The following is a 26,664-nucleotide window of genomic DNA, read 5'->3' on the forward strand; positions in this document are numbered from 1 at the left end:
TGATGCAGAAAAAGTAGTTGACAAAGTCAAACACCTTTTCACAATAGAAAAAATAAAACCACTCAGAAAACTAGGAATAAAAGAAACTTATTTGACCTGATAAAGGGCATTTATAAAAAATTCGAAGCTAACAACATGATTCAAATATATGCCATCTACGAGAGGCATACTCAGTGGTAAAAGACTAAAAGCTTTCTCCCTGAGATTAGAAATAAGACAAGGATGCCTCATTTCACCATTGTTATTCAACATTGTATTGGAATTTTTATCCGGAACAATTAGACAAGAAAAAGGAAAGGCATGCAAATTTGAAAAGAAGTAGTAAAACTATTTGCAGGTGACATGGTCTTCATACTCCAAATAATCCAAAGAAAACTATTAGAGCTAATAAATGAATTCAGCAAAATTGTAACACACACGATCAACACTCAAAAATCAGTTTTGTTTCTATACAACTGCAATGAACAATCTGAAAAGGAGATTAAGAAAACAATTCCATTTACAATAGCATCTACAAGAATAAAAGACCTAAGAATAAATTAAACCAAATAAGTGAAAGATTTGTACACTAAAAACTATAAGGCATGGCTGAAAGAAATTAAAGATCCAAATAAATAGAAAGACACAACATGTTCATGAGTAGAAAGACTTCATACTGGTAAGATGTCAATACTACCCACAGCAATCTATAGATTCAATGCAACCACTAGAAGAATTCCAATAGCTTTTTTTAAAGCAGAAGTGAAAAAGACAAGACTCAGCTTCATATGAAATTGCAAAAGTCCCGGAATAACCAAAACAATTCTGAAAAAAGAACAACAAAGTGGAACAATTCACGATTCCTGATTTTGAAACTTAAAGCTACAATAATCAAAACAGAGTGATACTGGCATCAGCATAATCATATTGATCAATGGAATAGATTTTATAATCCAGAAATAAACCTATATACATCTACGGCCAATTGATTTTGACAAGGATGACAAGTTCATTCAAAGAGGAAAAGACTAGTTTCTTCAACAAATAGTGCTGGGACAACTGGATTTCCACATATAAAAGAATGAAGTTGGAACTCCATCTCACACTATATACAAAAATTATCTCAAAATGAGTCGAGAGCCTAAATATAAGAGCTGAAATCATGAAACTTTAGAAAGAAAAACATGGGTAAATCTTCATGACCGTGGATTTGGTAGTTATTTCTTTATTTTTTTTTTCTCTTATTTTGATGATACCATGCCATGAGCAGCAAAAACAAAGTAGGTAAATTGGACTCCATCAAAACTAAAAATTCTAACTTCCCCTTCCATTTCTATAAATACACCTACATCTTAGCATGCAAGCCAGAGTATGTACATGGCTTGCCATGTCTACATGCACTGGGTTGCAATCCTTTCTTTTTCCTGAATAAATTCTTTCTGGTCATTAAAAAAAAAAAACTAAAAACTTTTGTGCATCAAGGGACATTATCAAGAAAAACTAAAGACAACCTATAGAATGGAAGGAATATTGCAAATCATATGTCTGATAAGGGTTTAATACCCAGGATATATAAAGAATTCCTGCAACTCAACAACAGAAAGACAATCTACCTAAAATAAAAATGTGTGAAGAACTTGAATAGACTTCCAAGGAAGATGGTCAATAATTACATGAAAAGATGCTCAATGCCATTATTCATGGGGGAAATGAGGATCAAAATCATAATGAGATACCACTTCACAGCTACTAGAATGGCTATAATCAAAAAATAGAAAATAAGTATAGGTGAAGAAGTGGAGAAATTGGATGCCTCATACTTTGCTTGCAGCAATGTAAAATGGTGCAGCTACTGTGGAAAACAGTATGGCAGTTCCTTTAGTCATTACACATAGAATTGGCTTACGATCCAGAAATTCTACTCCTAGGTACACATCCAAAAGAATTGAAAGAAGGAACTCAAACATCTCATTACAGCTTTACTCACAAAAGCCAAAACGTGAAAACAACTCAAGTGTCCACGAACAGATGAATAAATAAACAAAATACGGTACATACACATGATGGATTATTATTCAACCATAAATGGGAAGGAATTTTGATGCATGCTAAAACATGGATGGACCTTGGAAACATTATGTTAAGTAAAAGAAACCAGACACAAAGAACAAATATTTTATGATTGCACTTATATGAATTATTTTAATAGACAAAGTCATGGAGATAGGAAGTAGATTACAAGTTACCAAGGCCTGAGGGAGAAGAGAATGGGGAATTATTGATTAATGGTTACAAAGTTTCTGTCCAAAGTGATGGAAAACTTTTGGAAATAGATAGTGGTGATGGTTGCACAACTGTGGGGAAACCTGTGCCAAAGAAACTTGCCTAACCTTATCCCCAAGTGTTTTTCAAACTTGTTAGACCTGACACAAAGTACAAGTGATCTTGATCTTGAAAGAGGAAACAAATAATCTGCAGCAACAAATCCCCCTTGTTAAAGTATAGACTGCTTCAGCAGGATGCAAATGGGGCCTGAGGTTCTGCATTTCCAACAAGCTCCCAGATGGTGCTGATGCTGCTGATCCTGTCACTGCAGTCAGAGGAGCAAGAGATATAATACTCGGATGCACTGTTTATCATGAGCCTATTCCCTCTTACAGCCATCTGATCGACTGATCCACAGTGAAAATGTTAGTGGACAATAACTGATAACTCTATGATCCCTTCCAAGTAGCTTAACTGTAATTTTACCTGGGATACCAAGACAAATGCCTTGTTAGAAGGAAGATAACCTGAGAGAGTGAAACAGAGCACCAAAAGTTCAGTATGAGATGAGGATTGTCATACTTTGTGCTGGGGATCAGGGAGAAGAGCCATTCTTCCAAAGATGTTTAAAGTATTCCAAATCGAGATTTTATTGAGGTGACATTGATTTATAATATTATATAAGTTTCGGGTGTACAACATTAGAAATCGACATTTGTATGCATTACAGTATGCTCTCTACCAAAGGCCTAGTTTCTACCTATCGCCACGCAATTAATTGATCCCTTTTACCCATTTTCTCCTCCCCACATCCCCTTCTCCTCAGGTAACCACCAATCTGTTGTCTGTATCTATGAGTTTGTTTTTGTTATGTTTAGTTTGGTTTGGTTTTTATATTCCACATGTGAGTGAAATCATATGTATATCTTTTTCCATCTGACTGATGATGAGATTGTAAATTGGTGCAGCCACTGTTGAAAACAGTATGAAGGTTCCCAAAGAAACTAAGAATAGAACTACCATATGATCCAGCTAATCTACTTCTGGGTAACGATCTGAAGAAAACAAAAACATTCTTAAAAAAATATATGGACCCCAATGTTCATAGAAGCATGACTTACCACAGGCAAGATATGAAAACAACCTTAGTGTTCAATGATGGATGAATGGATAAAGAAGATATGGCACAAATACAGCTACACACACGGTAGAATGCTACTCAGACTTAAAAAAAGACAAAATCTTGCCATCTCTGACAACATGGATGAGGGTATTATGCTAAGTGAAGTAAGTCCAAATCTACTTTATTTCACTTTATATTTGAACTAGATACTTGAGTTATGGAAATACCACTCTTCCTCATAAGAATAAGGCAAAAAATAAAGTAAGGAAGAAAATGAGAGAACAACAAATGAGAAAAAGAACGAGGGAAGAAAAGAGAAAAGACAGGAGATGGAAAACAAGGAATTGGAAAAAGGACGGGGTGGATAGTGATATGAGAGATTTAATGTCTACATAATTCTTTCTCCTAGTCCAATTCTCATCCAATTCACTTTGGAATATCATAACTATGTTGATAAACCAATTAGATGAGGTTAACTAGTGTTAACTATTTCTTTCTACAGTTTACAGAACACATTCATTCACTGGCAATCACATCTAAGAATGTGTCCTTGTTAATTAGAACACATTAGTAGATTATTGGGCTAAAACACAGATGAGAGGTCGGGCTATCACATATCAGGATAACTCCGAAAAGTGAAAACACAATTCAATCATTCAACCCGAAGGTCTCACAGGCTGAGTCTCATATTTAACTAGCTCCTTTCATTAGGATAATTCTATTGGCCACAGGCCTTTTACCCCTGTAGTTAAAAAAAAAAAAAAGTGTCCTTAGAGATAGGTAATTTTTACTTCTTACAAACTTTGTGATCTTGGGAAAATTAATAAATCACCTTTATGCCTCAGTTTGTTTATCTATAAGATGGGAGACATGGTAGCACCTAATTACTGAAGAATGAAATAAGGCACTCACGGGCACACAGTGAGGTTTTCATGGGTCGGTTCTTATTATATGCATGCACTAAGCCCTCATCAAAAAACACTTTTTTTTCTTTTGATGATTTGAAATCCAAACGCAAATGAATCTTGAGACAAAGCCCAAGATTGAAGAGGTCAGACATAAAGGGTGAAATTATCCCAGAAATGTACAAAGCAATGGAAAATACCATGGTTGGCTGGTCAGGAGGGAGAGAGGATATCGTGTAAGAATGCAGCAAAGTGGTTGAAAGGTTAAGTTTCTGGAATCGGAATGATAAGACACTGTCTCAGCTTTTGTAATTACTGTGGCATGACTTTAAGCAAATTACTTCACCTCTCTAATCCCCAGTTTCCTCATCTGAAAACATTTACTGGAGCAGTAAAACAATTCTTTTGTTAGGATTAAACTAGATAAATTTTAATATGCTTAGTACAGTACGTCGATATGTGGTAGCTTAAAAGTATTTTGAGTTCTAGTAATATACTCACACTGCCAATTAATGGGAAGAAAAAAAACAAATATGTGATGGTATGACCCAGCCTTCTAAATACTTCTGAGTTAGTTGGGGAGGCCATAGAAGCAGAAAATGCACAGTACAAGACAACCTGCCTTTGAATTTTCCAATTTCTCCTATTAAGATATTTCTTTTTCCTGTTTCTTCCCCATTGCCCTCATAATGCAATTTCTATCTTGCATATAAAAAATTCATGACAGTTTTCCATCCTGAATTGGACTATCTACAAGGAAACGTTTCATTGTAAAAAGAACAAAATAAAGCAAACATACACAATTTCTCATGACTTGCCTTCTACCTTGTCTAATTCATTTCTTAGAAGCAGAAAAATATATTTGTTAGAGAATAGAATTTTATGGTCAAGAAAGACTCGTTTTTGTTTTGTTTTGTTTTGAGTAACCAAAAAAGAGAAACAGAATCAAGCAGAGTAGGAAGTGACCATGGAGAAGTCATCTTGGCAGACGCTGAAATAAGAGGAGAGGGGGTGAACTACAAGACTTAGTGGTGAAAAGTGTTTGGGTCATATAGTGGTGCCTGTAATTCCATGTTTGCAAACAGTTTTTTTTTAAATAAACACATTGAGATTCTTTCATTAAATACAGAAAAGTTATTTATATTAAAAAGAGCTTAAAATATATTTTACCAAAACTCCTTATTCCTTTTACCAAAAGTCCTTCCTGGAGATTTAATTTAGATGTTTAATCCCAGTTTCCTTTCCTTATTTTGAGAACCCAGCGTGGACTTTTAGTTAAAGACATGATGCTCAAGTGCCCACCACAGCTATGTTTTGCCACCAGCGTTTGAGGTTTGGTGGGTACAGAACCAATTGGATGCATCTTGTACCCGGTTGCTGAGCCTCTGTTGAGTGAAGAGAGACAGACTTCCACAGGGGAAAGAGGTTGAGTGAATAGATGGTTCGTGGCAGTATGTTCTTATCTCAGAAAGCATTAAGGGGAAACTACATGAGGGCAATAAACATATTTCCCAGCAAAACATAAAACCGGAAATCATCAGAGTGATTTATCTATTGTCAAGTAGCGAAGTGTCTGTGGCCATGCCTCCTGAACACACCTGATCTCATCTGATCCCTGAAGCTAAGCAGAGTCTGGCCCGATGAGTGCTTGGATGGCAGTCAAAGGGCAAGAGGGAAAAAGAGCTAGTCCCTGGGTCTCTGGAGAAAAAAAAATAGGTTATTTGCTCAAAGTATACCTAGTATTAATAACTCTCGCTGTATGCTATATTTAAACCGAGACAACAATCTGGACATTAAGTGACATTTCTGTGTTTATTTCTTAAAATGAGCTTATTTTCTTTGTTTTTGTATTTCTGTACATCATTTTTCATTGGGGTTAAAAGGATTATAGAAGGAATGGGGTAAATTCAGAGGTATCAAGAGAATCCAACTAGACCTACTGATTTTTCAAAGGGTGACATGCAGAAGGAGGTGAACGTTCCTGACCCTTCACAGTTCAAAATGCAACACCATTTGAACTCATGACCCGGGCTATTTCATCACTGTGGGGTGCCCACTGTTGATGTCTATGATGTTCCTGAGCCGAAGGTCAAGGAAAGCTACCCACCCAAAAAGCATTTATGAGAGCAACTACTGACAGTGAATTCAGTCTAACGGTCTTCAGCTTATGTATTCGAAATCCAAAATTCTTCGGGGTAAAAGTTATCATTGCTTAACTGTCATTATTCAAAATACTGGTAGGGATGTTATCGCTATGAACCTCAGGGTAAAACTTTTTTATTTTTTTGCAATCTCACATTAATTTCACAATCTCATTTTAATTTTGTTTTCATTTCTAGTCATTTGCACAGATGTTGATGAGGCTGTATTTTTGCTTCAATGTCTATTGCAATATTCTTATTGCGTTCTGCAGGTCCTCCAGTAAACGTTACTTGCAATATTTTTATCAACAGTTTTGGATCAGTCACAGAAACCACCATGGTAAGTGCTACAGTGCCACTGGCAAGAGAAAAACGTGACTTGATTATGCCATGAACACAACCTGTCAAATTTTCTATTTATTGTTCAACTTGCAGGGCCTCCTGTAAAGGTTATCTGCAACATATTTATCAACAGCTTTGGGTCAATAGCAGAAACTACAATGGTGAGTGGGACTGAGCATTGAAGCCGTGGTGTGAAGGAATGGGATGTGTGACTGAAGAGCATCACTGCATATTTGAGGGACATTTACTGAGTACCAATTTCCAAGCCCACTCACCTCTAGAAAGCAATTGTTTATACTCTTTCACTTTTAAAAGTCATTAGTCAAGTGTTCATGAGTTAAAACTCAATAGTCTTATCTATTGTGCCAGAGAAATTTTGAAAACACTTGATGTTTGGTTAGATTTAGGTAGAATTATCAGTAATGAGCAAGGGTATTTTAAAGATTTATATCTCCAATGTTGCAGAAATATAAATTTCAAAGTTTTGGAGATATTTTTTATAGCCGGTCTTTTTCATATAATGGAAGTTTTAACATAGTTAAGCCTCGGATATGCAACATTTAAGATATATGCCAAGGAGGCTGACTTTACAATAAACACACACATGCAGTTTTGTTGGCAATAAAAAGTAGTCCCAAGTCCACAGCAATTACATCACATGCATGGCTTAAAAAACATAAAAATATTAAAAGCTCGTCATAACGTACATGCAAACATATTTCATGTACATGAAAAAGATTTGAGATACTACAAAATTCACCAAGATTTTTCATCAATGTCATGGTATAATGTTGCCTGTGGCACAGCCTATTAGATAAGTAGCGTTACAGTGCTAGAATATAGTGTGACAATCACATTGTTTATTTAGATTTTTTTTTTTTTTAAAAATCCTATATTGGTTACGTTAGTTTTATGTGTACGATATAGTGATTTGACACTTTTACACCTTACAATGTAATCACCCCATTAATTCTAGTAATCATCTGTCACTACATATATTTATCACAAAATTATTGATTATATTCCCCTTTCAATCCCTTTCCCTGCTGGTAACCATCCATTTGGTCACTGTTTCTATGAGTTTGTTTTTGTTTTGTTTTTCTTAGTCCCCATATAATTTATTATAAGTCCTAAGTCAATTGCCTGGCTTTAATTTTCGTTACTATATAAAGCATATACCCATATTTTGGATGAGGTCAAAAGAAAATATAGTTGAGCTTGAGCAAGTACTGTGATTGCTGATGTCCTAGAAACACTCAAGAAGTGAAATAATGAGCATTATGCCGTTGACAAGTAAAAAATAGTGTTCCCCTGCTTTTATGAATTTTCTCTTTTAGGCTACTAGGATCATGTTTAACAAATTATTGATCTTTCTGGTGTCCTTCATGCTAGAAATAATTTCTCTTTTATCATTCCTTTCCACTGGCAAAATTAGATATAATGCAAACCTACTATACGCATTTTAATATTACTATGACACAGCAGTGTCCAGAAATGAGACTTCTGGGGCTCTGACAGGATGTAGCGCATTAACGATCTTACCCAGATAGTTTTGATAGGGTTATTAAATAACTCATAAGAAAAACTGAACATGAAAAGAATAATCTAACTCTAGGCTTGGCACTCAGTATCTGTCTCTCCCCTCTTGGTTTTACTCCAATAACAGAGGGGCAAATCTTCCAGTAGCCCAAATCACTGTCACCAGCTTTACACAATGGCATTCAATGACAATATTTGCACGACCTAATGCTGATTGCATTAATTAGACTTCTAAGTTGCTTTAATTAAATCTCTTCATTGCATTTTACCCTCAATCAAAAATGTAAATGTACACCTTTTCAATGTTCATTAATGCAAAAAAAGCTTAATAGTTAAGGAGATGAACATGGAAATTAGAGCTATTCTTGTTTTCCTATGTCTTTAATAGCTACTCAAGGTGTTTAATAAATGGGTTGCTTAGGTGCTCCCGTGGTCACTTATTAAGGTGTCCTTTGTCATGTTTTCTATGAGAAAATTTGGAAATCATTGCTCAAGTGTAATATCAATGACCTGTCAATTCTGCTGTATGAGATACTGAATTGCATGGTCAGAAGAGTACTGCATATTATGCTTCTTTTATTTCTTACCTTTTGACGTAATGACAAACTGCATCTGGCTTTTAAGTTTCTTTGATTATGGCTTTTCTATAAAACTAAAAAAATATATTTTTTGAAACACTATTATGCTTAAATCAAAGAATAGATCCTCATGCCATATAGGGCAGGGACTGGCAAATTTTTTCCTGTAGAAGGACAGACTGTGAATACTTAAGACTTTGAAGTTCAGACAGTCTCTGTCACAACTACTCAATTCTGCCCTTTTGGCATAAAAGCAGCTATAAACAATAGTAAGCAAATAGATGTGGCTGTATAAAAACAAACAAACAAACAAACTTACAAAATCATGCTGTGGCCAAATCTGGTCCTCAGGTCATAGGTTGCCAACCCCAGATCTGAGGCATTGATATTTAAATACTCAGATGCTCATAAGAACATGAGAATTGCTCCACCTTGAAAGGGTCTTATCTTCCCAGATCCCCGAGGCCCTGCCTGGTAGTCTATCTGATACAAACACAGGGTCATCACAGCCCGAGTTTCCTTTACCGAAATCCTGAAATTCTACCATCCATGAATTTACCCACACTTTCATAAAATTTGACTCAAAAAAAAGTTGAACAGAAAGAGATGCTTCCTGAACTGCCTTTGGGAGGAGTCCAAACATCAGAACTTTTCACTTTCATGTACAGGAATGTACGCACTCATTGAGAATGTTGATTAGTACTATTTTGGGGGAATAACAGTTTGGCTTTCTCTACATTTTCTAGAATGAATTTTTCCAAGAAAATTTCAGAACCCTCAGTTTCTACACATGATTTTCCTGTCTTCCCTCATGTCCCACTCTTACCCCATGACACCGATACCATTCTTGGAGACTTTAGTTTGGGGGTTTGTTTTGTTTATTTCTAAATAAGAGACAATGATGATCTGTTTTAAGAACTCAACATGGCTTTCCTAGGGTGCTATTCGATCTGCCCTTCTTATGTTTGATGAAATCTCACAAAATTATTGTTGGTACTACCTGCCTACAAAGTATAGGCTCACTTAGAGACTCAAAACGACCTCGAACTCTTTTGCTATGTGAGTGTTGAAGATGTGTGCTCACAGGACAACAGATTTGTGTTATTCTAAGAAATATTTTGATGGATCATTATGATGATATACATTATTCCAAAATACACACTTTTGTTCAGTAAGAGTCGGGGATTTGTTGAAGGTCATTGCTAACTGACCATGTATTAAGAGTATTCAGTAGTTTTTTTTTCTTTTGTGGTTCCAAAAGAGTAGGAAGGAATATATAATGAGACAGCTTATATATTGTTTTTAGAATGTCAGTTTACCATTTCCTTTTCTTTTCCCCTTTTCTTTAGTTGCTGATGGCAAATGAATTTAAAGAATGAGTGTATTTGCAATCCCTTCTTTCCTGATTTAAAGGCATAGTTTGGGAATATTAATGTCAGTAAAGTCAAGAGTATTTGCATGCCATCTGCATGCGGTTCTCCCCAGGGCTGGGCCAGCAGAAAATGGAGAAGAGTCTCCTCAAAGCGTCCTAATGACTCTTCGAAGTATGTGGGTGGATAGAGTGTGATTTGGACCTGTGCGTGCTGGAACACTGCCCACGCTACAGCGCCAGATCCTGACGCCCTCCTCATTTAAGAGATTTGGGGGGAGGGGAGGAGCAAGAGCTGAAAGTGTACAAAATTTGACCACTCAGCGAGGATCCCCAGAATATGATTCTGGCTCCCCAAACTCAGCCCCAAAAGATAAATTCCACATGCTCTGCCAGTTACTGCTGCAGAGTGAAGAGTTGTTTCATCTCTGATCTGAAATCACAGTCCTGAGGAACTGGATAAGAGGTAGACAGCTCCCTGTAAGAATACATGCTGTGCTGTAACTGCTAAAATGACACTATGGGCTCCCTTTCATTCTACAGCTGCATAAGCAACTCATAAGGAGATGCTAACTTATCGGGAATAGCAGGTAGCTACATTGCTTATTTCTGACTTTTAAAGGAAGAACCAAGGATCTACCACAAGCCTGGCATTTTGTTAAACTGCGATATAAGGTGACCTTGGTCTCTAAATTAACAATGCAATGTTAAAGCCGGAATTCGTCATAAAGTAACCGCCTCCCCATAATTTCAAATTCAAGGCTAACTTCCTGTATCAAAGCTGGCAGACTAAAGATGAAAACTGTACTGCTGTGTAACCAGAGGTTAAAGTCAAAGTGCCACACAGGCACGGCGGGGAATCAATAAAGCATTCCCTTGTCTTTGATAATTTTATAATCTAATTGGATTAAAAAATGTATACATATAAAAATAATGAGAGTAACAGGAAGGTTTAATAAGAATAGGTATGATGCAGAGTGGAACTCTGTCTACAAATATCAGACTAAATATAATAGTTCCGAAATCCTTCAATTTAAGGAAACAATCTTTGTGGCATCAACATAGTATTAGAAGACACCAGAAAAAGTGAAGCTTTAGAAATTCTAAAATTTTATAAGTAATAATAGTATGTAATGTAGGTACTTGTGTAACCTGTGTTAACAATAAAGATTGTATGACTTATATATAGGTTTTGAAAAAATAAGATGTGTGTGTGTATAAACACATATACACATATACATATTTGAATGCTTCCATTATCTAATCCAATACCCAGATAGTCAATTATAGAAGAACAAATCTTGATACGAGGAAATATTTATTTGAAGTAGAATCTGCCTCTGGAGAGAGGAGACAATGTAAAAAAAAATTCAGTCTTCATTTAAGCATGTCTCTCAATAATATTTACTTCCCCTTTAATATTTCATGAAACCTAGAAGCAAAAATTAAGACAAAGAAAAACTACAGAACGACATAACTATCTCCTGTGGTTTGGAATATCATTAGAGGATGAACCTATTTGTAAATAAAGAGATGATGAATAGATAAATCGCACATGTGAAATTTCTACCTTACATTGAAAATAAAGAACTGGAAAAAAATCACAGAGGCATAGCCTCAGAAAATCTTTTCTCCGGCTATCTACTATAGATCCTTGGGTGTCTCCTTCTACTCTAATAGGTTTTAAGGTTTCTTAATTATTTTAGAATCGTGTATATCATCATAACCGAAATTATGAAAAATTTTAATTCCTACGTATTACAGAAAATAACTCCAAGAGATCTAATAAAGACCTTATTTCATATAATTGCTGCCATTTTTTTATAAAATATATTTTCTCCTCTTAGTTTTCTACTTATCCTTGTTTACAAATAGGATTAACTTATTTTCAATTAACTGTTATGCATTTAACGGTTGTATTATGCTATGATAGATTCAGTGATCTTTTTAAAGTTCTAATACTGCGAAAATCTGTTTTATCATCTGTTTAAAATTCAAAATAGAAAACCAGGAAACACTGGAAAATACTCATGGGAAAGACTTGTTAAAAAGATATAAATTAACTGGGAAAATTTATATTGAGATTTTTTTTAAAGGTCAATGTTTTCATATTGTATGCCGCAAATGTAAATTCTCTAGAATTTCTCAATACGTATCTTTAAATCATTCTCAGGCTCAAGGGAGGATCACAGCGATGTTCTCTTGGTGATTCTGCTGCCAGATACTCTGGCTTGTCAAGGCCTCTCCCATCCTATGATTACTTGGGGGGACGGGCTTGTTTTCCTCCCAATGGTCTAAGATATTTAACCCATTCGCCTGTGTTATTTCCAGCTGTTATTACATCCCGTACTTAAGAGTTTCTCTGCCTCCAGAACTGGCTAAGGGACGAGGTCCTCTTCTCTCCTATTTCTGATTAAAACAAGCTCATAAACCTCATGCACCAAAATCTGTTACAGATAACTGGTCCTTACTTTAAGGAAAATAAAAGGAGTGGGTGTCAAACTGGAAGCTGCATTTTTTTTTCCCCATCAGGAAACCCTAAAAAAATCTCGTAGTTGATATATCCAGTTTACACTTATATGGAATTATTATATTTTTGATAGCTCCCTTTTTTTTGATTTTCCACAAATGACACATTCTTTTCTCACACAAAACTCCAAAGCTTTCAGTAACTCCTAGTGCCAGTGAAACACAGACCTGGTCATCTCTTTCCAGTTACAACCTTCTGGTCTCTTTGGACAACTCTAAAATTCATGATGGGGTGAACTTTGAGGTTCTTCATTCCCTTGGTTCACTCACGGGTTGGGGGTGGGCAGAGTGGGGAGACCCAGTGAACACAGAGGATGGGAAGGAACCACAGCTGGACTCAACAGCGCCCTCTTACATCTGAGAATGACCTGTGCAGACCCGGTATAATCCCAAATAAAAATTAGCTCATAAAATTTTCCAAGTCAGAAAGTTCTTATAGTGTACAATGGACAAACTTAAGGTTTATATGTATATATGTGTGTGTATGTATACATATTTCGGCCTTTCCAAACAAGCTGGGTTTTGATGACTGATTTTCAGAAACTAGTAACTATTTGATTATTAGTGTTCTTCAGGCCTACTATATTGGGCACTCTAAGAACTGCCACTTTCAAAACACGCTATCAGCCTGATCATCAGGATGGCTGTATTTGAAAAGAATTCGTGGGAATTTGGATAGTTTAGTAGTAGGTAGAAGGAACTGGACTGAAGCTCTTTTCCATACACCCTGATCTTTTTAACTGCCAGGGACTGAGTACGTTCCCTGAACATGGAACTTTGGGGGCTAAAACTAGGTAGTTCTCAGGCAAACTAGGACAAGTTAGTCACCATTACAGGAAAGTAAACAAGACTAAAAATCCAGGTGCCAAAGATTTGGAAATGGAGCAAATGAAGATGAAAAAGGTAAAGGAAAGAGGATAAGAAGAAATGAGCATATATTACCCCAAGTGACAACAGGCGGAAGGAAGGGACAACTATTATCTCCGAACCATAGTCCCTCCCGATTAGGGAACACTGTTTAAGCCTCTGTTGGAGTCCACTCTGTCAAGTGAACTAACAAGCTTCCATGAACCTAAAGACCTTTGAGTAGAAATCCCCAGAAAAGCAGTCACTACCCCAAGCAGATTCATTAGCACAGAAGAAAATTATCAGACCAATTGGAAATGACAGGGTGTACCTGAGGCTCCCACAGGGAGAAACACTTTCGTCAGAATGAGCTCAGATTACAAGAACATGAAAAAGATCTGTTTCGATGAAGCATTAGGTCAACTACTATAGATACGACCCATTCAGAGAACTGATAAAATATTTAGGAATTTTAAAAGTAGCTGTGAGGGAATTATTTTGTCAACATAAAGCATTTAACATTTATGTGGATAAATTTAAAAAATATTGCCCCATCATGTCAGAGTTTTATAAGATTTTCACTACCAAAAGTACAGAGTGGGTTTTCTGCTGCCAAGAACGTCTGAGCAGAATTAGAAAAGAGATCATGTCATTTCTCATTCGGAAAATGAATTAGTTCTATTTGACAATCCACCATCACAGACTGCCTTCTGTACTCATCATTAACTTTTTCTAGAACAAAATCAGCTTGAGTTAGTATTATTTCCTTCCAGAATGAATAATTTAAACATGAAAATAATTTTAAACAAGTAAACCTGTTCGATTAGTATTCTGGTTTGGTCGCGTCTTCTTCCTTTCTCCTCTCTGTTCCCACTCCTAGAACTAAGTGGTTTATTTTTGACCAAGATATATACAGCCTGGTTTACTCAGACGACAGCACTGCACCACATCAGGGAGAAGAGTGAGGGGGGATGCAAATGGGCTTCTTGGGCCAGAATGCACAATAAGTAAGTCTTATGCATGGCATTTCTGTAGGATTACCGAGTGAACATTTTTCTGAGACAACAGTGGAATGATTCACGCCTGGCATATAGCGAATACCCTGACGATTCCCTGGACCTGGACCCATCGATGTTGGACTCCATTTGGAAACCAGATTTGTTCTTTGCCAATGAGAAGGGTGCCAACTTCCACGATGTCACTACTGACAATAAACTGCTTCGGATTTCAAAAAATGGCAAAGTTCTCTACAGTATCAGGTAAGCTTCCGTTGGCTGTACCTGTTCACTTTTCCATTTTTCTCCTGGCCTACCGCTGCCTGGTTCTGCATGGCAAGATGTATGTGAACATTTGGCTTTCGTGGTCTCTTGTTTATCATTTGAATCTTACAGTTGGTGAGAGTGCTGGAGAATCCTTGGCCTCAGAAGTGTGATTCTCTATGACAAACATACATTTGGTAGGATGGTACATGGGTGATGGTGTTGTGTAAATACCTGCACACATATGTTTTTCATTGATTCAGTTAAAGGAAGGGCCCTTTAGTTCAATTATCATTGAGCATAATGTACAAATTCTCATCTCAAACTATTCTGCCATTCTATAACATTTAGGCAACTCCCCTACCCGCACATACAAATGTCAATGCCTCGGCATGGTCACTGACAGCATCATTTGGGCTGGGTTAGTGGAAAACTGGTTCTAATCCCGTATCTGCCTCTAACTAAACATGTGAACTTAATCTCTGAACTTTTCTGGGGCTTGAGCTTGGGATAGACAATTCCTGAGATCCACTTTTACTTTTATGTTCAAATACGATCGTCTCTAGAATCTTTATCACTCCACGCTCAAAATAATCTTGTTTAAATTCTAGTAACGGTTTCTCTGTGAATCTGTAAGGCTCTCATTTTTTCCTACCTCATTTCTTGACTATTTCTGTACATGAATATAGCATTAGAACGTGGATTTTTGGGATCAGACAAATCTAAAAGCAAATCCAAGCTTTGCCACTTAACTCAGTTACATAACCTATAACCCTCAGTTATTTTACTTTAAAATGGGAAACACCACATTTATCTCTGAGTATTCTTGTGAGATTGAATGATATAGAGTAGAGGTCAGCGAATATTTTCTGTAAGGGGCCAGATAATACACATTCTAGTTTCTCAGGCCAGACCGTCTCAACTGTTTCAACTACTCAACTCTGCCACTGTAGCACTGAAGTAGTCATAAGCAATACTCCAAACCATTTCAATAAAACTTTATTTACAGGCAGTGGGCTAGATTCTGTCTGTTGGGCAGTGTTTGCTGACCCCTGATATAGAGTACATAAAAGTACTAGCCATGATACATGACACAGAGTATGTGCTCAATAAATGAAATGATGCTGTCTGAATTTTAAAGTTAATACATTTTTTTTAATTAGAAAGCTCTTTAAAGGCAAGATATTTGGATTTTGCATCTTTTGTAACCCCTCCCAAAAGGCCATGCCAGTGTATCAATATGAGAGATATCTAATATATTGAATAAATACTGATATTTTAAAGATTCTTTATAAAATTCTCCCTTTCTCTACAATTTTATTACCTTCCCCCTCCCCCCAAAAAGTAGCTAGTGTCCTTGCGAGTCATTTTCACAAGTCTGCAGGCTCACCATCATTAAAACTTCATTTCACAACCCTAGATACAATTTAGTCTGTACTGCATATTCCATTCTTAACCTGGTAATTTCACAGCTCACTGATGGCTAGCAGCCCCTATTCTATGTCTTGTAGAACAAAAGAGGCACCGCATTTGTAAAAAGTAGCAGAGTCACTGCTTGCACAAAGAACCAGGAAATCCCCCTACTTTATTTTCAAGAAACTTTACTATTTAAAATAATTTTTAAGAAAACAGAATATTTCACATGGTGATGCATTTGGTGTAAGATGCAGTATTGGACGCAACCTAAGATGATGTGTGACCTGATGAAACAGGACATATGTAGAGCATGGTACAGGGATGGAGAGTTATAAAAAGCAGCACGGGCATCAGCTGCTCCAACTAACCCTCTGGGCTTTGGGTGGCATTTGCTCCAGTAAATACCTGGTATCTTGCAGTGCTGAAACAAAATCAGTTTTTTTTTTCCTTCTGTTCTCTGAAGGCGTTTTCATTCTAGAACCATGAGGAATATAATGCTCCCCAGATCTAGATGCAGAGGCAATTCTTCTATTTCGGGTAACAAGTGTAGCATATTACAGGCTCTGAAACACCATAACAACTGTTTTGGATTGAGTGGACTTTGTCCTGTGGCAGGATGGTTCAGCTTTCCCTTCACTGTGGGTATTCTATGAATTTAGAGGAAAGATCCTTGGTGTAGGAGAACCGGGCGCGTCATTTGAGGGAGACACAGCTCTTGGCATGTTTGAACTGCAGAAATCTAATTATTTGTCTGGATGGGTTTTCAATGGGCCAGACACTGTCCTGGGCCTAGAGATCCAGAGTTGAATAAGACGTGGCACCCATCCTGGAAGGGCTCCAGTCTAGCGAGGAAGGTACACGAGATAAATTAAATAGTAGGAGTAAATACAGAAGGAAAAGAAAAGTAGTTCTAACTGTAAATGAATTGTTACTTGAATATTGTTAGAATTTGGGGGTTAGCATCCACACTTCTAGTTACTTGAGTCACTAGACTCAATTTAACTAGAAGACAGCGAGTGATTAGTGCTAACATTTGCCCAGGTCAAATTCAAGTTTAAGGCAAAGCGGGCTACAGTTTCTGACATCTGAAAGGTGCTGGGAAGGCCCTTCTGACGTTCCACTGCGAAGGACTCCCTCTGCTTTCAGGTTTACAATACGAATACCCCTGGGAGAGGAAACTCATTGGCTTCGATTCATACTAAGCTGTAAAAAAAAAATTGATATGAAAATATCTTTCTGATAGTACGTTCGATAGCCATGAATAATGGTGAGGAGAGGAGAAATCAAATAGAACAAAGAGAGTGAAGAAAGATACGAGGAGGGGATATAACAACAGCACCAAAGATAAAATCATGAATTATTTCCATCCTCGCGTTTCAATAATTACTTAAACATCAGTTCACGTTTAAAAAAAATGTTCTGTGGCGATGTTTTATGTTTGCTTTTACCTGAAACCTAAAGCAAATGGCTGATAGCATTCCATCCAGAAACAATGCCATGCATTCTAGCTTTGTAGGAACAGAGGTCGAACTAGCTCTGCGTGGAAACCAAAGCCCAAGGCTTTGATGACAAAACAAAACACAGAGAGAACTATGCAGTCCGCTGACTTCATAACCAGCAAGAACACACTTCCAAGATTTTAGATATGTTTCCCAAAAGGCAGGGGTTAAAGAAAAGAGGGGGCAGTAGACCAGAATTCCATAAGTGTCCTGAAAATTCAAACTTGGGGTACTGTATAAAATTCGAACAAATCTTTCAAACAGGAACCAAAGGGCTTGGCTCAGTCGAAAATTTTCTACCCAGTGATGCAGGACAGTCTTTGCTGATCAAAATGTATCCAATCTATTACTGTCCAAACCTCTTCTCATTTCTTCTTTAATATTCACTTCCCTAACATGTTTGATCCTGCTCTGTCTTTTTTTAAAGTTTTTTGTTTGACCCACCCCATTAAGTATTGATCATCAATGCTGAAAGTGTAAACAAGGACACACATCTTGCTTTGTACAAATTCTAAATTTGAAATTTCTGTTACTTTAAATTCTAAATTCCTGTTACTTTAAAAGGCTTGAGTCCACAGTGGTATAATGAGTGAGCCTTGAGTTTCGTACATGTTATTACTCAAACGTTTTCGATTTGAATCGAAAATAATAAACTGCAGCAGAAGTCAGGGCATCTTGACATATTGTGCAACATGAAAAGAAAAAGAGAAGGTGAGCATTTTTGGAAAGAACTAGCTTGTCTCATATGGCCACGTGACAAATATTTGCTAATATTTGTTTTTTCCCCTTCGCTTCCCATGTCTTCTTAGAATTTTCTGTCGGAATTCTGATTTTTTTAAATTTGAAGGTATTGCCTTGAAAAATATGTAATCTAATGCCCCTGTTTTACTGATGAGGAAGTGGCTTCTTTCAGAAATTAGGAGAGCTAAAATAATGGAGCCCATATAAAGGAAAGGTAGGACAAGAAGCAAAGCTCTTGATTTCTATTACAGTGCTATTACTTCCTATCCCACTTTCATTCTTCATTTACTTCAACTCAAGTCCAAAGACAAAAACAAATATAAATCTGAAAGCATGCTGTTTTGGAACCAACCTTTTCGAGACTCAATTTTTAAAGGACTATCAGAGGAAAGAGATAGGATTTAAGATGAGCACATAAAGTATCCTCAAATTTTACAAATGTCTGAAAAGATTGTTTAAATTAGGTACAACAATTGACTTTCAAATAGGAAGATCTACTCGATAGTTTTATATAGCACATGTAGCTTATATAGCATATCTATTATCTGAAATTTTTTACTATGCCAGGCATGAAAGGGCTAAAGAGAATCATTAAGTCAACTCCCTACCTTCAGGCAATGTGTTGAAAAGTCATTCTATTTTTAAATATGTTCAGAGAAGGAAATTTTATGTTCTCTCTTTGGAGCCAATGTTAATAATATGACTAACATTGTGCAGAAATTCTTCCCTACATAGCTTAAATCACGTTTACTACAACTTAGTCACCTTTTCCTCCATGTAATGTGACAAACAAAATGGCTACCATTTGAGGAAGGATGTTAAGGATTACATCACTGTTTTTGTCCCATCGGAGGCAGTGGACGTACGTTTGGTCACCAGCACTGTGCCGCTGATTTCATGTTACTTACTGTGTACTCCACGTCAGCGCCAAGGTGGTCTTCATCTCACAGTTTTCAGCTTGCTGTACAGCTGGGGCCCAGACTCTGAATCTTATGATGGTCAATGTTGTCCTGGTTACTTCTGACATCATAATAGGCATGTGTTTTAAAGTCAAACACCCTTGGGCTTGAGTCTCTGGCCTCAGGACTAGCTGCGTAACCTCGGAAAATTTATCAGCTCTCTGAACCTCTATTTCCTCAGCTTTAAAAAAGAGATGAGTTTGTTAAGACTATTAGTAGAATGTAATATATGGATAGATAGTCAAAAATGGTACTGCCATTTTACTCTCGGGCCCCTTGTTATCTTCTTATAATTTAATGGCTGTACTTTCTGTTCTAGACTCTTAAGACAAAGAATAAACTGACCGAGATAGATCCTTATAAACTCCAGACATTAAGAATGGGACTGAGCCACTACTTGAGGGGTGCTTAATCTGAGGGCTAGGTGCAAACTCCAGGGGTCCTTGAGTTCCCCTGAAAGCATATGCATATTTTATGTATTACGGAATTAAATTCTTTTTTGTTTGTTTAGAGGAAAAGGTCTTATCTTTCTCAAGGAAGCTATGACCTTCCAAATGTTAACAGCTGCTGCAAGGTTTATAGCATGGCTCCAGAATGGGTATGTCTGTAGCCAAGTTAGTAAGAAAAATATTGTTCGCCTTCAGTGTCCTCTTATTTAAATGACCAGAGGGCCTTATGCCACTCTCCAACTGCAGAAAGTCCTCCAAACCATAAATATTTACGGGACTGTCACTCCACAACAGTACCCAATATCACCAAGGTATCTGCTCCCCTCATTATTAAACTGTATCTAACCTGACACTTAGTCCTTTATGGCATTTGGGGATGATCTGCTTGCAAATCCTGTTTGAGCCCATTCATCATTCCAGGTGTTGAGGATTCAGTGCTCTGCCTTCCCAGTCGTACCTGGGTTGTAATAGAGAACTCGCAAGGATTAGCATGGCTTCTCCTGCTAGTGACAGACTACAGGCAGTACTGAGAGGAGGTGGGGTGTAGATTTCTAGACAGACATCCAACAGTGCTCTCCAAATGACCCTGTCTAAGGCCCACTGCACCCGCGCACATGAAAAGCCAACTTTTCTCACACAGCCTCCCATCCTTGACTCAGCCTAAGGCCTGATGTGAGAACTTCAAAAGATTCTAACTTTAGTTATAGAATGATTTTTATGGCATAGGAAAAGAGCACATTCTCTATTTAGACGTCAGAGCCAAAAATAAAATGCACAGTGGACGAAGCCCTGCCTAAACGTTACCAATGGTGATACTTTGATTATCTTACTCTCGGTTTTGATGAGACACATAAGCCCATATTTCTGTTAGAAAGCAACTATGAAAAGCTATGATTTCTTCTCTCTCTGCTTATTTGGACCATGTTTATCTTTATATCCTATAATCCAGGCAAAATTACATTCTCATTTTCCATCTCTGTGTCCAAATCCTCATTAGTTTTGTGACTTGATTTAATGCAGTAATTAATGACTGTAACATAAGCACCCACATCAGAATTAAGCAGTGAAGCTTCAGAGAAGTGCTAGGAAATGCCATGGAAACCACAACGATTCCACTCTTCCTAGAGGCGAGCATGATCGGGAGGGTGGGAGGTGCTGGCATGCACACTCACTGCTGGATTCAGCGAGAACTGAGCTAAGTGGTGCAGAGGGGGTATTTTTGGAGAGTGGCTTTCAAAAAAGGTGTGGCTGAGGGTTAAAAGTGTTAAAGTCTAGAAAGTGTGTTCTGTACATGACAGACTCTCTTAAAGTGCTGAAAAGCTCTGGAGCTCCTGATTGGGTTCAGAAATACACATACACTCAAGGGCATAATATTGGTTCAAAAGCAAGAGAGTCAGGATCTTACCCTTGTTGAAGGATTAAAGGAAACTGCAAAGAAATAATGGCAGCTGCCATGACCACCTGTCCTTGACTGTTCACCTTATCGGTAGCAACCAGGAGGTCTGCCTCTGGTAACTTCCCACTGCATTAACATCCATCAGAGTTTGCTCTAGAAGTAATAGTGCAAAGAACAGAATACGAAGAAGGTAGCTTAAGGGCATGGGGAGGACCATATGTCCCTCCATCACTTACTGTATCTTGTGGCCTTAATGAACAGTCTCTCTAACCCCATCAAGTTTACCATTCTGAGTCTCAGCTTCCTTATCTATAAAATGAGACTGAACCAGGAGATTAGACAAAGTCTGAGGCTACGTCTAGCTATACCACATTTTAAGTCTATCAGTCTAAATGATCTCCTTCCCTAATCACACAATTCCTTTAGGATGAGGAAATAAGAATGGGTCCCTCACATCCCTTAGGGCTTGGGAATAAGTAACAGGAGACTTAAATTTAAGATGTCTAACTCAAACTACTTTTAGATCTTAGAACATTGCTCTCCCAAAGTGAATATCCAATTCCTGAGGAGAAGAACTTGATTTTGGAATAGGGTAGGGAAGACTAGACTACCTGTAGTTTAAGAGGCAGCCTTCCATTCAACATAGAGTTTACACAAGGACAAGTACTCAGTACTGAACACCCTACTGAAAAATGTCCTAATCGCAAAGTGGGTCATGTGTACCCTCTGATTCAACCAGTGGCAGTATCCATGAGATATTATTTTAGAATATGTTCATGAATTATGTGTTTATATACTTTTAGACAATTATAGAAAACTGGCTGACTAGAACTATTATTAATTAGATATGTAGGCAGATTAGAGCCGTCAGAGTCACAGGGCTAATCTATGACTTGTTACCTGAGTTTCCTTGTGGCAAGAAGCCAAAGGACATTCAGAGGTCCCAATGAGCCTGTTCAACTTATGTTGACATGGGCTCTTTCCTGGTCCATAGTGCTGCTTTTGAAAGGCTCCCTGGGTGGCTATAATCCCATAATAAAAACATAATATCACCACGGCTCTTATGAGATGCACGAATTACTTTAGTACATTCTCATAGCACATAATCCAAAGGAAAGGTGCTCCATTTTAAATGGGAAAAAACTGTCCGTCCTCAAAGCTCAGTGGTCTCTCCAACAAGTCTATCCTTGCTTGTGGCATTCGAAATTGCAAACCAACATCTGCACTGAATAGGGTACGCCATTTATCAGTGGACAGTCATTTAAAGACAATTAAGGACATATAATTATGTGACGCTCCACACGTGACACACACTCAGAGCAAGGCCATCCCATATCTCTTTGCTCATTCCTTTCAAAGGACAATAAAACAAATGTTTTATTTGATATTTCATTTCTGTAGGGATATTTTGCTAAATTTAAGCAGTTAGATGAAGGATAAGAAGCATTAAGTAAACTAAGTGAACTAGGAGATTAAAGGTAGAATGCTATAGGGGTATGGCAGATACCAGTTCAGAGGTGCGGGAAGATTGGATTCAAATGCCATCTTACTTAAGTGACCATGAGAAGACACTTGACCTTGCTTTGATCTGCAGTTTTTCTCCATTCCAATTCATACTACACATTCAATGAATGTTGAAATCACCCTGGGTTGGCTGTAGGGTAAAGAGGAGGAAAGGGAAGAAACAGTTCTCCATATTCTCCCTAATCCATACACACACAGACATTTCCTTCCTCAGTACCTGAATCACTCAGGCCTCGCTTGCCCTTCAGGCTTAGTCTCAAGTAGATGGGTTGCCTTGCTTTGGGTTTTCTCCCTTCGGGAGGCATGTAGGTCATAACAGAAGTGATGGTTGAGACTTCTTTCAGATAATGGCTTGGGTGTGACCTCTTCAGCTGCTTGTTAAGCGTAAACTAAGGACTTGTGCTTCATTTCGATGTGTTATTGAATCAAGGATGGACCATCCTAGTATCTGACCAGGACTCTGCTCTCTCTCCAACCCTTGCCACCAGAAACAGAGCCAACAACTCTCCCCCAGTTACCACAATAGAATTCTCACTGCAGCAAAATATCAGCAAAGTAACACAACTTTGCTCTTTGGCTGTCGGCAGACACAAAGTTACTTTAGTTTTCTAAAAACCACATTTGTAGTATATGAGTACTTGTTCTCTTTCTGTTTTGCCAAAAGTAAAATTATCCCAAACAAAACGTTAAGAAAATTGCTATACAGTGCTTTTCTCTCTTTTGTTGCCTCAATGCCAGGGTTAAATAACTATAAACACACAGTGCGCACGGAATGGACAAGTCCATCCTCATCGTTTTAACGTGCAGGCTAATAACAATTCACCTTCATGACCGTTTGTATATAAATACATACTAGATGTGAAATGACTTTGAAATTTAAAATGTAATGAAAATGTGGGCGGTACTGGTTATTTGAATCTCTGGTAATTTGAGCACTTGCTGGTGGTGTTAATTTAGCCCTCTCCTATTCAACACCTTCAAAACATTTTCGTTCAGGAAATATCAAAGCACTTGGAAAAGTTTTAGCTGCAGATTTATCAGCTGCGTTCCAAGTTGAACGCAATCCACATTTGGACTTAATTAACACGGGCCAACCATATGGGTGCACATTTTCTAAAGGGACCAGGCACAGATGGGAGCAGATATTGTATTTTTGTCCTTCCCAGCTAGTAGTGCTCAATGCATATGGGTATTTTCTGTGATGCCGTTATAATGTTTGGTAAACACGGACCTTCCTAGTCAGCCGCTGGCATTTCAGTCAAGGGAGAGGAATAGGACAGCTGACGAACCAGCAGCATTGCCATTCATCTCCTCCACATCCCAAGGGCAGCGGGGAAAAATAGGTCTTATACTTATTTGGAATTAACTAAGAGGACAGAGTTAAGCGCACTGCTTAGGACAAACCTAGGGTTTAGATTCAACCGTAGACGATGTTGAAGGAAATAATTCCTATCTGGTGCCATAGCCACAATGTACGGAGCCCTGTTTCCATCCAGTATCAGCCTTCTGTTTGACACTCTCAGTATCAAAGTCTGCTCTTGGGGATATTAATCGGGAATCAGGGACTCTACTAACTCAAGTACACAAAGGAAGAAATGACTGAACAGTACTTGAAACACTATTCTCTCCCTAGATTTGGATCTTAATAGTCATGGGAACCTTTAGCTAAATGTCTATTAGTTGATTATATGTAGCAGCCAAGAATTGGGAGGAGTTTGAGCCAAAGACATACATTGGGATCTTTCTGGAAGTCTAACAATTTACTCACGGGGAATTGTCAGCCTTTACTCGTGTGGGCAGCCATCCCAGGTGCAGCCACATGGATGCATGTGGGGGGCCAGGTCGGCAGCACAGGGCTGGCGTGAGTGGGACCCTCCCTATTCCTCATATGAGTTCAAAGCAGTCATTTAATTACAGGGCTTTCAGAAGATGAGTTTAAATTTTTCATTTCTTGCCTGCCCAGCCAAACCAGGCTTTTGTTCTCTGTGGATCAAGATCTTTTTGTGGGTATCTCGGGTTTTGATTTGGGAGCATCAAATGATTATTGCAAGTCATACTTCCCTGATAGACCCAAATGGCTGTTCTCTCAGGTCTTAGGTCTGCAAGGGAAGATTATCTGCTCTACCTAGTCAGTACTTATCTAGGTAGGCACCGAGGAGTAATTAAAAGTCCTTTACTTGATTCAGTTCATGTATGTCTGATTTACACAATCTGGAAGGATTCTTTAAATGGGGACTTCGAAACAACTTTTAAAAGTTGAAGAATAAATGCAGAACTATTGAGATATCATCCATTAAAAGAATATATAAAAACATATATGTCAATGATATTAAACCACAATCTCCTTCAACAGAGAAACTGTTCTTTCACATATTTCATATGCCTGGTGCCCAATTAATGCTCCCCAAAAACTGCTGAATGGACGCACTAGATGACAACTGAACTGAGCTGTGGTTTCATGTGACACTGAACCCTCCTCACCAAGGACCTGGAACAGTCCTCCTCCGCATTCTGTCCTCCTCCCTGACCAGCATCATGAGCTTCTGTAAATCTGTAGTTGACGTTCATCCAATGTATGTTTAGCTACCTCCCTGACTTCCTTTGAAATCTCTCTGCAGCTGATTTTCTAGTCAGAGATCCGAGACACTGCTCTCAAATACTGCCACCGCCCTGAGTGGAGCTCCATTACCTGCCTCTGCACATTTACTTGTATTACTGGGTATATTGATTAGGTTCCCTGTCGGCCACACCTACCAAAGTCTCGGTTCTCACTGGACTAACCGTGGTTCCACTGCTCTGACTTTCCCAGTGTGCCTCTCCACTGTGACCAAGGCTTTTGATTAACCCCCCTTATCACACTACTGCTGGTCCAGTCACTTAGAAGCCTACTTGAGCCTAATTGTCCTACCCTGGTTTCAAGTAGAAAATAATATTTCCCAAAGAGTGCTCACGCTACTGAAAAATTACGGACCCCTTTCTCAATTCTTTCCTATTTCCCTTTCACAATTTCCTCCTTTTAGTCTATCACGTTGATAACAGTTAAAGTCATCCCTTGGAGCATGCTGAAACAGTGTTTCTTAAAAAGTGTTCCTGGGCTCCTTATCCAGAGAACCTGAGAATCTGCATTCCCACCATACCCCTCGGATCACACTTATGCCCACCAGAGATTGAAACCCACTGTTAAAGGATATCTTGATCAGACATCCAGCCTGATAATGTCTTTTAATCTACTGACTCCCTCTTTCCTCCCTCTTCCCATGTGTGGGTTGTATTAACGATGCACTTTTAGCTTGACTTCTAACTTGCCCCCAGGCTAATTTCACTTAAGGTCTAGATGGGTTAAGATGACACTCTTGTTCGATACTTGATGCATCCTGTCAAATCTCTCTGACATTAAATGTCACATGGTTCAGAAATTTCAAGGTACGACTGAGCGAAAAAATTAGACAGACCTACACAGTACAGTAAGGCTGTCCTCATGTTCTTGGGGGAGAAGCGGATTGTGTTCTAGGATGTTGGCTGACCAAGTCCTATGGGGACAATAAATATCTAACCTATATACTCAGATTGCCAGAAATTTCTTAGTTTAAGGAGCATTGTTACTTGCACTTAAGGCTTTCAAAATATTCAAGAGTGCAATTTACACCCTATAAGAAATCCTTTAAATTGGTCACCTTCACTTACAGCTAGGAATCACAGACATTTTGAACGACATGGGCTTTTGGGTGGGAAATGAGGTACGGAGATTTAGTGAAGGTCAAAGAGCCCTTTATGGGTAATCTGGACAACCACCCAGTTCCCTGGA

The 26,664-nt window shown here is 38.1% G+C and overlaps 1 protein-coding gene across 3 annotated transcripts in view; it reads left to right on the top strand.

Moving 5' to 3' along the window:
• Positions 1–26,664, top strand: part of GLRA2 (glycine receptor alpha 2) — a 167,942-nt gene that overhangs the window by 35,453 nt on the left and 105,825 nt on the right. For all 3 annotated transcript variants that reach the window (XM_016119133.2, XM_016119121.2, XM_016119149.2), the window contains 2 exons: positions 6,686–6,753; positions 14,652–14,875. In XM_016119133.2, coding sequence (XP_015974619.1) covers positions 6,686–6,753; positions 14,652–14,875 — 292 coding nt within the window. The remainder of the gene's footprint in view (positions 1–6,685; positions 6,754–14,651; positions 14,876–26,664) is intronic.

This window comes from Rousettus aegyptiacus, unplaced genomic scaffold, assembly GCF_014176215.1.
Source record: "Rousettus aegyptiacus isolate mRouAeg1 unplaced genomic scaffold, mRouAeg1.p scaffold_m13_p_9, whole genome shotgun sequence".
In the NCBI taxonomy this organism is placed as follows: Eukaryota; Metazoa; Chordata; class Mammalia; order Chiroptera; family Pteropodidae; genus Rousettus; species Rousettus aegyptiacus.